Raw genomic sequence first — 17,714 nt, forward strand, 5'->3', positions numbered from 1 at the left:
ACTATGACAAAGTTAAAAAATATTTACAAAGTAGATTTTAATAAATTTTTTATATAAAAATAATATTTAAAATAAATATATATAATGTCGGGTTGATTTGGTCTTGGTTTGACCTTTTTTAGTTAAAACCAAATCAAATCAATTATCATTGAAATTTTTCTTCAGTATCAACCCCTTAGATAATTATGTTTTTCAAATTTAACTCAAGTTAACGGTATGGTGTGATTTATCATTTTTATGTATATATCTCTACTTGGCACTATGGTAATTTTGTGCACATTGTTGGTGGAATGATCAGAAAGTTATTCTAATAGATGTTTATTATTTCACAGATATAACTTGAAAGTAAAATGCAAGATTTTTATATTTTTCAATATCTTCTTCATGGCGAAGGACTTTAATTAATCAATCACGGAAATACTAATTTCAAAACATTACTAACTCTTTTCACTGTGTCTTGTTGTGTTTTTTGTAATTAGTGCAATCAGATGGCTTGGGTGAACAAATTACATAAAGATAAAAAGTATTTTTGTCAAGTACTGATCAAGCTTAGTGGCGATCTATGTTACTCGGACTCGTCACTTTCGGTGCCGCACCCATGTCTACACAACATAGGTGTGGGTGTGGGATCGGGATTCGTACCCGATCTGGTCAACCGATTTTGGATATTTTGACCAAAATCGATGTAGAAATTCTGGATAGATTCAATGATTTTTTAATCAAAACTAAAGATAAGGTAAAATTGAAGAAAATGGAATGTCTTGTATATAAAAATTTTTATGTCACTCTGTTTTTTTTTTTATCTCCTTTGGGGATTCTCTTCTTGATCAGTATTTTTTCCTCAAGTTTTCCACATATTATTCCATAATTTAGGTTTTATAACTTTAATTTTAGATAGTTGAATTTTTTTAGCCGAATCCCCGCACCCGTATCCATAACTGGATTCGTATCCCCGAATCTTAAAATTTAGATCATGAAGGATCCGACATATAGATCCGCACCCATATCGGACACCCGCACCCGAGTAACTTAGGTGGCGGTTGGTCTAACTAATGTGTGGGAGTGGGGGTTTTTCTTTTTTGTGTGTGTGGGGGGTGGGGGGGGGGGGGGGAATTTAGGGTATCCAAGGGTGAAGGAAAGCAACAAGGAGTAGACCCTCACACTTAATTTGTAGTGAAGAGACGGAGAAGTTAAAATAAAGTGGGACCCATATTGTATACTTGTCAATTAATAAAGACCCTCACACAAATATGACATGGCATATCTCACACATCATAAAGTTTTTCTCGAATACACCACCCCTCAACTTGACACGTTTTTTAAAAAAAGACATTTAAATTTTACGAGAAATCTATTATCCTCCTAAATAATTCTAAACTTATATTAATATGTCATTTTTAACTCAGTCTTAGTTTGAAGCAAAAAAGTAACTTCACGCACCAATTACTGACTGCCACGTGTTAAAGTGCCAAAAAATATAAAAGAAAAGAAAAAAATGACCATTTTTCATTAATTATTAAGAAAAAAAGGTCGCCGCCCCATGCCCCCGTCCCCACCTCCTTCTCCCTTTTCCCTAACCTTCTCTCAAATAAAAAATGGCTTCTTCAATTCCTCTCCATATACAACTTTTATACCAACACACACTTATATATGACACACACAGAACAGGAGGACAATTTTTATTTTCCATTCTTTTGCTCCTTTAAAAAAAAATCTACACTGCATCACCGGAAAAAGAGATCGCCGGAGTTGTGCTCATCGAAAAATTTCTCAGGCCCGCTCTCTTCAAACTCCTCTACACTTTCAACCATAGTCATTGTTTTCAGCACACCCATTTTATTCCCTACTAATTTACTCCATCAAAATTGACTATTAAAGAGAGAAAAACATTTTAAAACCTTCACCAATGAAGACATAAAGACTCAATGAAGGATAAGAGAGAAGAAGACAAAGTTACAACCCCCCACCCCCCCCCCCCCCCAAAAAAAAAAAAAAAGAGGAAAACAAACACAATCAGACAGGAAAGAAGAAACGAAGACTAAAGGGCAAAAAAGGATAATTAATTTTTTTTTTTTGCGCGGATTGCCCTTCTTTTGGGTGGTCTTTAATGTTTTTCTTTCACTTAAAAAGGTGATCGAAATTACTTTGATATTTTGGATTCGAACCTTCATTTAGTGAATAAAACAATTCAGAAGGCAACACTTTTACAAAAAGTCTGCCTTATGTGGAAAATTTTGCCTTAAGACATAATTAAAAGTCTACTTTAAGGCAAAATTTACCGGAACCAGTAGATATTTAGTTATGCCTTAAAACATAAATAAATTTTTGCCTTGCAAGGCAAAATATGCCGTCTTCAGCATAAATTCTATGTAACTCCGCCCAAATAAGCATAGGTTTCCTATGCCTTGAGAAAAGATTATTATTTTTTATTCTATTGGGTTTCGAACCGAGATTCTCGAGATATTTTCGATCACTTTTTTAAGCGAAGGACAAAGATTAAAAAATAGCGGACCAAAAATTAAAGACCAGCCTGTAGGAAGGGAAATCGTGCAAATTGCCCAATTAAAAAAGGGTAAATTACGTATATATACATATTAAGGAGAAATATTTATGAAACATGACGATAGTTTTCTATTTACAAAACATAACATTACAAACCCTATAACAAGCAGAAGAAACGAAGATTAAAGGGCAAAAAAGGATAATTAATTTTTTTTTTTTGCGCGGATTACCCTTCTTTTGGGTGGTCTTTATTTTTTCTCCTCAAATTGCTGGTTTTTTATTTTTATCCTTTGGTTAAAAAGATGGCCGAAAATACTCTTAGGTTTTGAATTTGAACCTTCGCTCAGTGAATTAAAAAAAAAAAAAAGTTCACAAGGCAAGACTTTTACCGAAAGTCTGCGTTATGTGATAGATTTTGCCTTAAGGTATAACTAAAAGTCTACTTTAAGGTAAAATCTGCCGGAACCAGCAAACATTTAGTTATGCCTTAAAGCATAAATAAAATTTTGCCTTACAAGGCAAAGTATGCCATCTTCGGCATAGATTCTATGTAACTTTGCCCGAATAGGCATAGGTTTCCTATGCTTTGCCAAAAGATTATTATTTTTTACTCCATTAGGTTTCGAACGAGTAAATACTCAAATACCCCTCAACGTTTGACCAAAATCCCAACTACACACCTAACCTTTGCGTTGGTCCTATTACCCCCCTGGACAATTTTTTTCAGTATTAAAATGCGTCTTTTATTGCTGATGTGGCCGTCAAATATGACAATCCCCAATTATTAACAGGCGCTTGTCCACATGCATCTGGCGCACGTGTCACATCTTTAATTTCCCCTATTTTTTTATTAATTTCCCCCCTTCGTCCATCCATCTACCTTTCTTCAACAAAAAAAAAACTCTCAATTTTCCATACTCCATTTTCAGTATGAGCATCCGAAAACCCATAGCCAATTCTCCTTCATCTTCATCAACATCATCATTATCATCATCATCTTCATTAGGAGTTGAAAAAAAAAATCACACCAACTTCCTCAAATCTGATCCAAACAAACCCAAATGTGAAAGGAAACTTTCTAACACCAAGTAGAACAAAGTTCATCCATTAATTTGATCAAACAATTAAGAATTTAAAGAAACCCACTTGGTGCTCTTCATAGCTTTCTCCAAATTCCTACCAATGGAGTTTTATTTTCTCCCCAAATCAACTCAAAGAATTAGTGCTTAAACAACTCCAACCAAGCAATAAGCAGCCACTCCAAACAAGCTACTTCCAATTAGATTTTCTTTAACAAAATTAGATTTTCAACCTTGTATTTTTTTTTCCAGATTTTTCATTTTTTTTCTTCAGTTTTTTTTTTTTTTTTTTTTTTGAATTTGATTTGGGAAAACAGTGATTATAAGAATAATTGCTAAGATTTGTGAGGAATTTGGGTCTTGAAATTGATTTTTTGTTTATTTTATGAGATCTTAGATGATCTTTTCTTTTAGTGGTATTAATTTGCAATATAGTACTTTTTCGGGGGATGGGTATTATTTTTTATGTTTTATGAATTTATAATGGGTATTATTTTGACAAAAAAAAAAAAAATGGAGATGGGTATTAAATAGGGTGAAGAAGAAGATGAAGTAGCCTAAAAATGGAGGGAATTTAAATTTATCTATGTGGCAGTCCAGTTGGTATTTTAAAACACGTCAGATGCTTTTTTTAAAGGCTATAACGCGTCACTGAGCGGTGTAGTCACGCTCTTATCCACATCAGCAAAAAAGGGCATTTTAATACTGAAATTTTTTGTCCAGGGGGTAATAGGACCAACGCAAAGGTTAGGTGTGTAGTTGAGATTTTGGTCAAACATTGGGGGGTATTTTGAGTATTTACTCCTGTATCATTCTTGTATAGAAAGTGTATATATAATTCCAGCATATGTATATAAACTGTATCATTCTTGTATAGAAAGTGTATCATACATATAAAAAATATATCATACATATACGTATAGAAATCGTATCATTGTTATACAGAATATGTATCACTACTGTATATGTATAGAATATGTATCATACGTATAGAAGCTGTATTATTATTGTATAATATATGCATAGTAAATTTATAATTAAGGTATCATTTATGTATAATTAACGTATAATTTATGTTTAATAAATGTATACTTACTAATTTTATAATTTGTAGTTGATATATTTTAGTTTGTTAAGTTTTCGATGATGGTTACTTTAGTTTATTTATTTAGTTCTTCTTTTTTAATCCCTAGTAGAAGATAGAAAAGTAAACGGAAGTTTGCAGCGAACCCTTAGCGGCGACTTTTAAAAGTCGTCACAAGTGTTTTGACATATTTCTTGAAGGCTAAATCAACGTATAAATATACACATATTATACATGTTTTGAAATATTTTTTAAAAGTTCAATCACTGTATAGGTATACACATATTATACATGTTTTGAAACATTTGTTGAAGGCTTAATATGAATTTTAACCTTTAGTTGAGACTTTTGGAATTGCCACTAAAAAATAATTGATCTTTAGTGGCTACAAAGTCGCCACAGAAAGTTTTTTTTTTTTTTAAAAGGCATTTGGGCAGCTGGGTCGGCCAGCCAGCTCACGGTTTTAGGCCCAAATGTGGGATTACTTTGGCCCGTTGGTCATTCTATGTCCTTTTCCCTTTTAAAAATACAACAAGCTCAAGACAAAGAACATTAAATATCGAACTCATAAAATTTAAATCTTAAATTTGTCATTTAGTAATTCCCTTACACTAATATATGGTAACTTTGCCTTCCAAAGACTGGGAAAAAAATCACCTAACCTGTGTTTTCGTTGCTAAATTTGAATCCTATTTTCAAGATCTTCGTTTCACTTCATTAACAGTTATACGACATTTTTAAGTGCTAATAGTGGGTGAAAATAGAACCTCTTACCCTCTTACAACTTGAATAGAAGAAAATAATTTTTTCAAATCTTTTATGTGTTTTTTTCAAATCTCTTATCTTATGTGTAAAAAAAATAAAGATTTCTTATAAAAAGATCATAAAACTAAATAAAATTTGTAAAGGATCAAAAATTCAATTCTCCTGTGGGACCTTTTTAAATATATTTTCATTCATATTACAGTTGAAAGTACTCATGCAGAAAAAAAAGAGATGGATGATTTAGAACAGAAAATTCTCTCACAATTGGGTGGTCAATATTTATATCAAATACTTTTCAAAGTCCCCAATCCTAAATTTTAATTAGCTGAATGGACCAGTGGTGAAATGGACCAGTGGTGAAAAAGAATTAGACTTAGTGAACCTACTTAGCAAGACCTTTTTTTTTTTTTTAATAAATTTTATAAATATATACAAAAAACTACATTAATTAATCTAAAAACCCCGTGAAATGGTGCATGTTAAGCAAGTGCTGAATTCTTGTTTTTGTTTTTTCTTTTTCTTTTTGGCCTCTCATAATGTGACGAAACTGATATAGAAGGCCACATTTGGTTTTTTTTTTTTTTTTTTTTTTTACTTTGGGCGTGCTTGGTATGGAAGAAAACTTTTTTCAAAAAATATTTTTAATTTTTTCATCTTTGATTTCTCTAGGAAAACAAGTTCCACGAAAACGAGAAAAATAACTTTCCAATGGAAGTAGGAAAAATAATTTCTATAAGTAACATTTCAAGTTCATTTTCTCTTTTCCATCTACCAACACCTCCAACCACCGGGTCCCCACACATCTTGACCATCGCACACCCCGCCGCCCTCGAATCCCCACACCCCATTCCATTCCACCTCATAGTGTTTTGCTAGATCTTACTTAATTATAATGCTCTTGAGATAATATTTTTGTGCTTACTTACCAAACACCTAAAAAATAAATAAAAAACTCATTTATTTTTCAAGTAGACACACCCTTAATTTTTAAAGAATTTAGATTTTTAAAAGTCTGAAAATAGTCATGAGTTTTTTTACTTAAATATTTGGTACTTTCCTTACTTCATTATGAGGTAGTTCTGTATTTCAAGATTTAGATAGGAAAAATTCACATAACCGATACTAAGTTTTTCTGATTTACATTTCACTTCATTAATGATTAATTGGATGCCGACTTTTACGTGCTAATATTAGACTTTTTCTTAATGTATTTTTGTTTTTTTCATATTAGAGTTGAAACTTGAAAGTAGCAATGATGCCGAGAGAAAGAAAAAGAAAAGATGGATGATTTAGAAAGGAGAATTGTCTTTGGTCAACGTTTTTATCAAATAGTACTAGCTTCAAATTAAGTTCCCAACCCAGTATTTTAATTAGCTGAAAGGACATCTGTTGAAAAAATAATTGGATTTTAGTGTTAACCTACTACTGGTAGTAGGTTAGTGAGACCTTATTTAATAAATTATAAAAATATAAAATAAAGACTACCTTAACGACTAAGAATTATAAATCTAGAACCCGTGAAAGAGTGCATGTTAAGCAAGTGATAAATTCTTCCCCCACCCCCCACCCGCATTTTTTTTTGGGCTTTTCACGTGAAGAAACTGATGTGGAAGATCGCACTTGGATTATTTTTTTTAACTTAAATTTATGCAGAATTAAGATCTTAATTATTGTTATTTTTTTCTGTTGGATGATTAAAAAATTATTGTACTCTGTAAAAGAAAGAGACTTCTCTTTGAAATTGTACGTACATTGGTTAACATACCTATTTTCTGGAATGTCTATTAATTTACTATTATATATAAGAGCAAGTGTGGGGATTTTTGTAGTCCTCAAAATAATTTTTTAATTTTTTTAAAACTTTTTAATTAATTACTTTTAGGTTCTAATTTTAATTATTTAAGTTAATTTTTTTATTTTTTATTTTTAAGGTCTATTCTTCAAAAGCTATCGAACCTGAGGACTTTTGTAGTCCTCATAATAATTTCCAAATTTTTTTAAAACTTTTTAATTAATTACTTTTAGGTCCTAATCTTATTTATTTAAGTCAATTCTTTTTGTTTTTTGTTTTTAAGGTCTACTTTTGAAAAGCTATCGAACCTCCTACCTCATTTTTCAGGTTCTTTAGTTTTCTGGTTGGTGCTCGATATCCGCATTTGAGCCCAATTAATCCAGATAATTCGCACTGTATCGCGCCTATTCGGGGGGAACGCTTCCTCCAAAGATTTTTTCCATACCCATGTTCGAACCCCTAATCCCTAATTAAGAGAGGAGCAGCTCCATCCGCGGCACAAGTTAAATTATATATTTGTCTTAAAAGTTCATTAACTATATATAGATTATTAATTTGGAACTAAATAACTTCATAAAATTAGGATACATAAGTTATAAATGTCAAATTCTGGCTCCACGTTTGATTTGAAGTAAATAATTTCACCAAAATGGAAGTTAAAATATTAAAGGAGTGGAATGAAAATTTTGCTTTCATATAACTACCCACTTGTGGGACTACAATGGGTATATGGTTGTTGTTGTTGTACACTTGTACTAACACAAATTATATTTCTTTAGTTAAAATATCTACTTTTATATCTTGAGTTTGGACCCGGGCCGAACCCCTAATTCCTAATTAAGAGAGGAGCAGCTCCATCCGCTGTACAAGTTAAATTATGTATTTGTCTTAAAAGTTCATTACCCACGTATAGATTATTTATTTAGAACTAAATAACTTCAGAAAATTAGGATACATAAGTTATAAATGTCAAATTCTGCCTCCACATTTGATTTGAAGTGAATAATTTTATCAAAATGGAAGTTAAAATATTAAAGGAGTGGAATGCAAATTTTGCTTTCATATAACTACCCACTTGTGGGACTACAATGGATATATGGTTGTTGTTGTTGTTGTACACTTGTACTAATACAAATTATATTTCTTTAGTTAAAATATTTACTTTTATATCTTGAGTTTGGGTCCGGGCTTAGCATGGGCCTCACATGACTAGTTTATTGATAGAAAGGTGTATTAGTTAGGTTTCATCCTCAATACAACACCTATTCCACCAAGAAAATCGTCAATTAAGTTTTCACAACTTCATTTATTAACTCTTTATTGCTTCACTCTCCTCCAAGTACTTTTCATTCAACTCTAATTTCTTACAAAAACAATTGATAAATTAAAGAGTTCTTTGGATATTCCATTTAGTGCAAATCAAAAGATTCCAAATTAAGTATTTGCATATTAGAATGTAAGACATCACATTGCTATATAATTGATTTATTACTCTACCTCCTTTTATGTGTTTTTTTTATTTTTCCAAACATGGTATGTTTTGTGGTTAAGTTCATGCACCTTTTCTCAAGTAATGTGGAATTGACTACTTTGCAGTAGGGATGGGCATAAATATCAAAAATCGAAAACCGGACTGAATCGAATTAATTCGGTTTTTTGGTGTTCGGTTTTTTGGGTTTTCGGTTCGGTTTCGATTTAGGTTTTCAGAAATTTCGGTGTTCGGGGTTTAGTGTTCAGTTTTTCGGTTTAAACTGAAATTTTATATATTAGCCAAAAAAATTAAATAGTCCAGACAGTTTTATGTTTTTGGTGCTACCTGCTAGTTTTGGCTACTGGTTTGGTGCTACCAAACATAAAATTGGCTACTGGTTTATGTAGTTTTGAGCATGCTCGAGCCCAATTTCCTGGCTGGATTATCGCTTCTAATATTATCATTAGTGCTTAAGAATATTACATGTGATACGACAACAGAACAGCTTTCATTTACATAGCTCTGAGCATCATGTCATATATTATTTTATGCAGCTATGCAACTTCAGTAGGCAAAGGATTTACAAAAATGCATACAGTGAATGTAGCTTTGCCAGTGGAAGTAGCACCAGAAATTTGACAATGAATGATTACCCTCCAGAGGGTCAATAACACCAAAGACACATTGTTTCTACAACTTCCTGATTTTCAGATTCGCTTGTATTTTTGGTGCAAGGAGAAAGTACCATGTTATACTGATAGTTGGTCTACCTTGGTGGAAGATAATGCGTGACTCAAGCAGAGTCACGTGCATATCAAAAAAACCGAATTGAAAAAATCGAAACCGAACTTCAAAAAACCGAAATCGAAAGAACCGAACCGAACTAGTTTAGTTCGGTGTTCGGTGTCCACCTTCAAAACACCGAAACCGAAATAGCCGAACCAAAGTTTGAAAAAATCGAACTGAAGAACCGAATGCCCACCTCTACTTTGCAGTGTTCCTTCAATCGGCTATTTTATTAATTTCTTTTTCTAATTTTTAACTCAGCCACCCGATCCGAGGGCACATGTAGAGGGTAAGTTATGGATTCGTATGTACTTAATAGTTTTGATTCGAACCCTTTATATTTGTTCAAAGATCCCCTAAATAATTACAATCATTGATATTGGACATAGTGAATGAAATAAATTGTGGTACAATCCTGAATTAGAATCCGTAAGTTTAAATTTTGAATTAGCCTCAGGGACACGAGCAGATGCATGTAGCAGGCTAGCACTAGTCAAATTGTAGGAATTTGTAAGCGCCGGAAGCAGGGCCCAAGGCCGATCTTTCTTGGAAAGTTGAACTCTAGTGCAAAATTAAAAAAATTGGGTGATCGATAGTTTGATACATGTATATGATTCGACTAAGCATTTTTTAGATTCATCACTAGCTTACAGCCATCCCTGTAACAGCCTACGGACCACTGACCATTGAATTCAAAGGGTGGTTCATTGTGAATCATCGGAATGGGAAGGAAAAGTTAGGGGCCACGAATTTAGGATTCAACTTTTGATGCATTTTTTCGAATTAAAGCTGAAGGGATAAAACTGTAAGGCCCAAATGTCTTGAGGTGTTACAGAGGGTTCGGACCAAAGCGAATAATACCTTTCACAAATTGGGTCTGGGATGTTGAAAATTGTTTGGTTAAAAACTAAAAATCTAAAACTTAACCTTCATAGACCAATAGTAAGTTCTAATAAACAATAAAGGAACACAAATATCTATTCTGCAGATTATAAAACTGTTCCAATTTTCATTACTATCAATACAGAGATACGAAAAGTTGATATCAGCTTCAATATCCTTACCTGTTTGTATGATACTCTTCTACTTAGAAAACATTAAACACTAAACAATTACTATCATTACAAGAAACAGTGTCAACATTCCAGAGTTCAAAAGTAGTGTTAGTTGTATACTGAAACCGACGTCTACCATATATGTATACCAATTCTGAGTACCATATATTACAATCCGGCCTAATGTACTAACTAATATTTTCCCATGTCTTTGATCACAATTAACATTTCAGAGTTCTGCTTCAAAGCTGTTTATCTTCATTTCACCATCAACCTATTTATGTTCGTCAGTTTCTTCTCTATCTCTTGCGCTTGGACTTTAGAGATGTCACAGACTGTGAGTTGCTATGCCAGTTGCGCTTTCTTTGATTGATGAACCAGTTGTTGATTTGCTTCAGCTGTAACCCTGTTTCCTCCACAAGTTTTGCCTTATCATCTTCCTGCATGAATTGCTTATTTTCATGACGGAAATCTTGACTATAAATGATTGATAATAACATTCACTTCTAAACTATGTTGTTCAAGCTCTTCAAAAATGCTAAGACTGTGTGTCAGATCCTCCAAAACTAGTACATTTTTGAGGATTCGACAACAAGACCGGAGATTTTGACCAGCATACCTTGAAACAGGCAAGTGTAGTTGCAAAATAACAAAGTTTGTTAATCCATGTAAAGAAGATGTTTCAGGAACTATGGCATTTTCAGCTTTGGCAAGAAATGATTTATATTTGTATGAAGATGTATGATGAAAAATTAGGTGACAGACTTACAGTTGGATAAGGCCATTTAGAGTGTTGCTGCCACCAATTCTTTAAAACAGTAGTGGTGTCACCAGGTAACTTCCCTGCCCTTCTCTTTCTCAATATCTCCTCCCTCACATCTTCAATTCTTGATCTAAATCCCTGCAACAACCAATGATAGCTAATGATATCCAAAGCTACAAATTAGGACTTGATATGTATCAACAAACTTAAACTATGCCTGTCAACTGGACAAAGTCAGCCCACAACTGACAGGCCCAATCTGATAAGGGGCCCCCAATTAATCTAACCCACTACTTATTGAAAAGGAATAATTATTTAGCAATAGTTACTTCTAAGAGGTAATTATTGATAATAACTACCTTTTAATTTATTTATATTTAGTAGATACAGTGATTTTGTAAATTACCAGTCATAGTTATACCAAAATACATCAAGCTTCTGTGGTTGTAGTGGTTATTGGGGGTGGCTCTACCCCTGCCTGCCCAAGTTTGAACCCAGCCAACCACGTTACTTTTCTTACATATTTTTCCTAGCTTCTTCTTCTTCTTCTTCTTGTATTTTGAGTGTATCTGAGTGCATTTCATCATATGTATTTGGCTCATATTGTATCTCATATGTATTTGGCCTGAGTGTATTTCGTCATATGTATTTGACTCATATTGTATCTGATGTGTATTTGGCCTAAGTGTCTTGTATCTGAATGTATATCAAGACAAATACATTCAGATACAAGACAAGAAACGCAAATACATATGAGATACAAGACATATGAGCCAAATACATAAGACAAAATACACCCAGGTCAACTACATATGCGATACATTTAAATAAAGTTCAAATACACAAAAGGTAGCTACGAATGGTAAGAAGGGACAATAAGGTAGTTATTTATGTAAATTTACCTATTGAAAATGGGTTGTCCTAGCCCATGAAGGGGAACTGACCCGGCCCCTAAATGGGGGCCAGAGCAGTCGTCCCCTTCTTTGATCTTGTGTAGGCATAGTTCCTCAAATATATCGGAAGAATTAACCTAAATAGCCTCTCATCCAACCGCTTAAATTAAAATTATCCGGCGGATGAATTATAATATGTGTATAACCATGTATAACTAGTGTATAATCTATGTATACCAGTTTAAAAAGTAAACAGTGAATTTGATTAAACAGTGAATTTGATTGACCACTTTTCGATCCTATCTTTGAAAAATAATCACTATCATGGAGTTTTATAATTTCACAGGTAAAACTACATGACAATGTGCCGAAATTTTACCTTAGGATTTGAAACTCATAATGGCTATTTGCAAAGACAAAAAGTTGAAAAATGGTTGTTTGTGAATTTTAACCATGAAACTCCTAATAGGGTTCTTCCTTCATGAGCCTTATATGGCACAAATCCAAATTAATTGTGTTAGTGGATTACATACTGGATTGTTGAACAAAAAAGAAGATAACTTGTTAATGTGCATGCTTTAGGAAATGAGAAATTTTGAAGAGGTAACCTGTTTGAGCTCAATTTTCAATTCCTGTCTGACCCTCTCCATAAGAGACCTTTCAGATTCAGTAGGAAGACCAAATCCCATACCCATCAAGTCATGTGCATCACCTCCTCCTGATTGGTCTAGTGAAAAATCCATCTGTAACTCATCCTCATCATCAGACATTGTAGCACCTGTTCCCTCTCCAAGTGTTGCTCCTGAAGAGAAAAAAGAAAAGAAAAAAAGAATGGGATATTCTTTTCAGAAAAATAATATAATCTCCTATATTGCAACATGTTATTTGTGTTTTCAACACTATAAAAAAATAGCAGGTGAAAAAAAGAATGGGATATTCTTTTCAGAAAAATAATATAATCTCCTATATTGCAACATGTTATTTGTGTTTTCAACACTATAAAAAAAAAAATAGCAGGTGGTACACATTCTTAATTAAAAAAGTACAACTAATAAATACTTTATAGCTGGAAAATAATCTGCTATTTTGGCTTTTACATGCATGCATAAGAGCTAACGCGTGTATGAATAGTCCCCTTGATTGGAAAATAATGCAGTTGAGGATATATAATTAGGCACTATTCGTAATACATTATTATGTTCATGATTGTCTTATATCTACTGTACAACTAATTGAACTCTCTAAAGCAAATGAATTAAACAACAATAAATGGGAAAAAAAGAAAAGAAAAAGGAAACCGATCGAGACATCAAAAATATGCAACATCCCATCTCATTTAAGAAATAACGAGACAGAAGAAAATCTAAGCTTATATCTCGTTGCTTATAAAATGGCAAAATGGACGATTAACATATAACTCTTCTTTGTCAATTTTTGATATGGTAACTTGAAAATAGAGTGACTAAATAATTTAACCAAGTAAATTGCATAGGTAGTGTAAAAATTATTTATGTTGCCTACGTAATAACTTAAATCCATTTTATAGATGGCGTTAGGAGAAAAAGGACTGTGACTCCTATCTTATGGCAAGCCCTTGACTTAATTACTCAAGAGAGATCAATAGACATGATAGACAAGTGGTGATATTTACTGCACAAGTAACCTTTCAGAATAAAGCTCCTTCCTTCAATATTTTACTTTTATGTTACGATGAGCGTTTAAGAACGACGTTATGTGTGCTTTTTAGATAAAGATATAGGGGAAAACAGAAAGAGAAAAAAAAAAATAGTTCAGTATTTTCCCTAGGTACTAGTTTTCTTACATAGAGGCCAAAGTTATCCAATAATTTGTGTTGACGGTAGACAGTAGATACTTGATGAAATAGTCTAGATTAATTCACTAGTACAATTGAAGGTGCACAACAAGTTCCGAACTGAAAGAAGAAAGAGTTCATAACCACGGCTTGCGAACAACTCTCTTCAACTTAAGGCACACGTACTACTACGAGAAGTCTAATCTCTTTCATGTCTAGTTTTGATTTCTTAACTAACTATTCTCTTCTTTTTATTTTATCTGGCATAATTTGAAATGCATATGATGTTTAAGAAAGAAGGAAAAACTTTTGAAATTTGTGACTTTGGACATTCCATAACATGATTATATAAGACTTTCAAAATTTGATGTCTTAAACATTTCATAATACATGAATATAAAAAACTAGTAAATAAGGATAAAATGGGATGCTTAAGTTGAATTGTTTTCAAATTTAAAAAGTTGTCATTATTATTTAAGCGGACTAAAAAGAAAATGTTGTCATAGAAAAACTGGAACGAAGAGAGTAACTAAATTAATAGGCTGAAAGAGTGATATTCAAAAAACTCGATTTCCTGTTTTAAGAACCTGATTAAATGAAAGACACTTAGATGAAAGGAAATCTCACTCCTGATTGAACTTCACTTTTATATTCATACTCCCTCCGTTTCAAAATGTTTGTCTTACCTTCTTTTTTAATCCATCTAAAAAAGAATGTTTTTTCCTTTTTTGACAATTCTATAAAACCATCTTCCACATGACATGTAAAAGACCACAAGATTAAAGGACATACAAGTACATTCTACATATCTTTAGTTACCAACCACATGATTCAAAAGTTTTCTTTATTTTCTTAAACTCTGTTTTTTCCTTTTTTGTTAACTCTTTAATTCCAACCTTCCACATGGCATGTAAAAGACCACATGATTAAAGGACATACAAGTACATTCTACTTATCTTTAGTTATCAACCAGATGATTCAAAAGTCTTCTTTATTTTCTTAAATTCCATGGCAAATCAAAAACCAGACAAACATTTTAAAACAAAGAGAGTACTATTTGACTTAAACTTAAACGCCTTTGAATCCCGGCTTAGAGCCTACTTTTACTCTACTTAAGTTGACCCGAGTATCACATGCATAAAAAAAATCTACTTCGAATCAATGATGGGTTATATAATTAACACGAGCTCCCTTTTTATAGTAACAAAATGTGGTGGAGAAGTGAGAATATAGCATGTCGGAAAACCAACGTTTTAGTAACTTAATCATCAAGTAGTACAGAAGCTTTTTAGGTGGATGTCGACACTAATGTTTGGACAATTACCATATCATATACACAACCTCTAAACATGATTGAAGGAAAAAAAAAACTAAGATCCCACACGATGTTTGTTAGATTAACCCCAAGAAGTAAATCAGAAGTCACAAACAAAACTAGCTAGAAAGTGTTCTAGAAACCCAATATTCTATTAATATAATACTCCTCTAATGCAGCCCCAATCATCAGTTTGTTAGTGTTTGTTTAGTTTGTTAGCTATTCTAATTTGCTCCTTCCATCACCAACCGACTAAACCTTCCACCTACATGTATATATTCCAGTTTCCTTTCTAGGTCCCACTACCACCCACCTCTGAAAACTTGTACTTTGGCACAAACAAGAACCCAAAAATTGCTTTAATTATCCTAAGCATAAATGCCCTTAATTAATTACCATGCACATCAACACATAAGGTTCACATATTTCCAACAGGTATTTATGTTTTGCACAGATGTAATGTATACACCAACAATATAAAGAATAATTATATTATTTGTGTAATTTAACCTGTTATATAGCCGATCGTTTGATTTATTTTTTAGTTAACTCGTTCCACTTTTTATGGACAGTTAAATGACTCTCTTATATTTACTGTGATATACAGACCATTAGAAGCGGATGAAGCCTTCTACATGCATCGAATTCATCTGAACCAACTACTTTTGACTAGGAGTATATATTTATATGTAAAAATTCACTAAGATTGCAACATAAAATGGGTCTAAAGCCATATTTTAAAAAATATGATAAATTCAATCAGTGGCGGAGCCAGGATTTTAGCTAAGGAGGTTCAAAATATAAAAAAGTAAACATACGGAGTTCAACATCTACTATATATACATAAAAAATAATTTTAACCATGTAAAAGCAGTGTTTTTTCCGGCGAGGGAGTTCGGATGAACACCCTCGGCTCTATGTGGCTCCGCAACTGAGTTCAATTCTAAAAATCTTAAAGATTGAACTTGTAAAGTTTAAATATGAATCAGTCTCAGCATACTATAGAAGTTAAGCTAAAAGATGCAGGTTAAAAGTTAAAAAAGTTCTTTACTAACCTGTAAGAATTTGTAAATTCTGCTCAATTTCACGACAGGCCATAACAGCTTCGACAGCATGAACTCTGACATGCTGCTGAAGCTGTTCTTTAAAGGAACACAAAACTAACAAGTACTGTGCCTGTTGCAACAAAAAATACATCATTTCAGATTTGCAAGATAAAAATCTAAAACAAAAAAGTTCAAGAAAACTAAAAAAATTGTCAAAGATTAAACTAAAACATACCAAGAAATTGTCAAGTTCTTGTCTTTCATGAGGAGAAAGAGAATGATGTTGTTGCTGATGAGAAGAAGAAGAAGCATAAGATCTCAAGAGATGATGAGATTGTGAAAGCTGAGCATCTATTAATGGCAACTGATCAATAGGTGTAGCCACTCGAAGACATGCTACATGTGCTGATAATAGTTGTTCATACAAAGGATGTGTAGCAATTTCACCCTTTAATTGCCTTTGATGATCATCAGATATCACCATAGAAGAAATATCACCCATAGTACTAGAACCCATTAGCCCTAGTACACCTTGTTCTTGCATTTTGTTGTTAACAACCAAGATCCTCTTTTTTACAGCATGTAAACAAAAGGGTATGTGTTAAAAAAAGTAAGAAATCAGTATTGGGTTTTTTTTTTTTCTTTTAATCAGGACCACAACACAAAAGAGAATCTTTTATGTACTATCTTGATAATAGACACACTGATATGATGTATATTTTTAGCTGAGGAAAATCATAAAGCAAGCAGATTTCTTACTATTGGTGGACTTATTATATATTGGGATCTGAAGCAACACAACTTTCTGCACCGATGCTGAAACCTCCAATCTTTTAACACATAAAAAGAAAAAGAAAATGAAAAAAAAAAAAAAAAGTGAGAAAGAAGTGGGTTCAGTTGCACTTTAAATTCTTGATTGCTTTTTGGGATTTTCTTGGAAAAACTGTATGGTTTATTGATGCAGAGGAAAAAAGAGAAAGGGAAGAAGAAGCATCAGTTGAATCATTACTATGAAAGGGAAGCAAGAAGAGGGACGCCGGTAATGAGATCATAGATAAAGCTGCATCTCTGTGTGTGGCCTGACATTTTGAGGAGTTTTTTTTTTTTTTTTTTTTTTATGAATATTTTTTTAATTATCTATAAGATGGGTAATATTTAAAATAGAATAATTGACACTAATCTTCATTAAGATAAGGTTATTGGTAAGATTAGGTGATAGAATATTGGGTATTTTTTAAGCATTTAATTTGAACCTAACTTTAGAAGCTTATTAAAAGCTTTTTGTGATGTGGGCATAACTCTATTTTTCCAATCTATTTGTCCGTTTCAAATTATTTGTCGTTTTTTTAT

At 32.5% G+C, this 17,714-nt stretch overlaps 1 protein-coding gene across 1 annotated transcript; it reads right to left on the bottom strand.

Moving 5' to 3' along the window:
- Nucleotides 1–10,468: 10,468 nt before the first annotated feature.
- LOC132634989 (homeobox protein knotted-1-like 7) lies at nt 10,469–17,510 on the bottom strand. The gene is made up of 6 exons (XM_060351194.1): nt 17,124–17,510; nt 16,600–16,932; nt 16,374–16,494; nt 12,799–12,992; nt 11,304–11,435; nt 10,469–10,974 (listed from the first exon to the last, which is right to left on the bottom strand). The coding sequence occupies exons 2-6, from the start codon at nt 16,906–16,908 to the stop codon at nt 10,834–10,836; spliced, it is 897 nt and encodes a 298-aa protein (XP_060207177.1). The 5' UTR covers nt 16,909–16,932; nt 17,124–17,510; the 3' UTR covers nt 10,469–10,833.
- Between the last annotated feature and the right edge of the window lie 204 nt (nt 17,511–17,714).

Source organism: Lycium barbarum, chromosome 4 (genome assembly GCF_019175385.1).
Source record: "Lycium barbarum isolate Lr01 chromosome 4, ASM1917538v2, whole genome shotgun sequence".
Taxonomy (NCBI): domain Eukaryota; kingdom Viridiplantae; phylum Streptophyta; class Magnoliopsida; order Solanales; family Solanaceae; genus Lycium; species Lycium barbarum.

Bases quoted from the DNA above. Each gene is read 5' to 3' on its own strand.
- LOC132634989 (XM_060351194.1), bottom strand. From the start codon at position 16,908: ATGCAAGAACAAGGTGTACTAGGGCTAATGGGTTCTAGTACTATGGGT. The intron at 12,993-16,373 runs GTTAGTAAAGAA...TTTTCTCTTCAG, and splicing joins GAATTTACAAATTCTTACAG to GAGCAACACTTGGAGAGGGA. The intron at 10,975-11,303 runs GTAAGTCTGTCA...CAATTCATGCAG, and splicing joins CTAAATGGCCTTATCCAACT to GAAGATGATAAGGCAAAACT.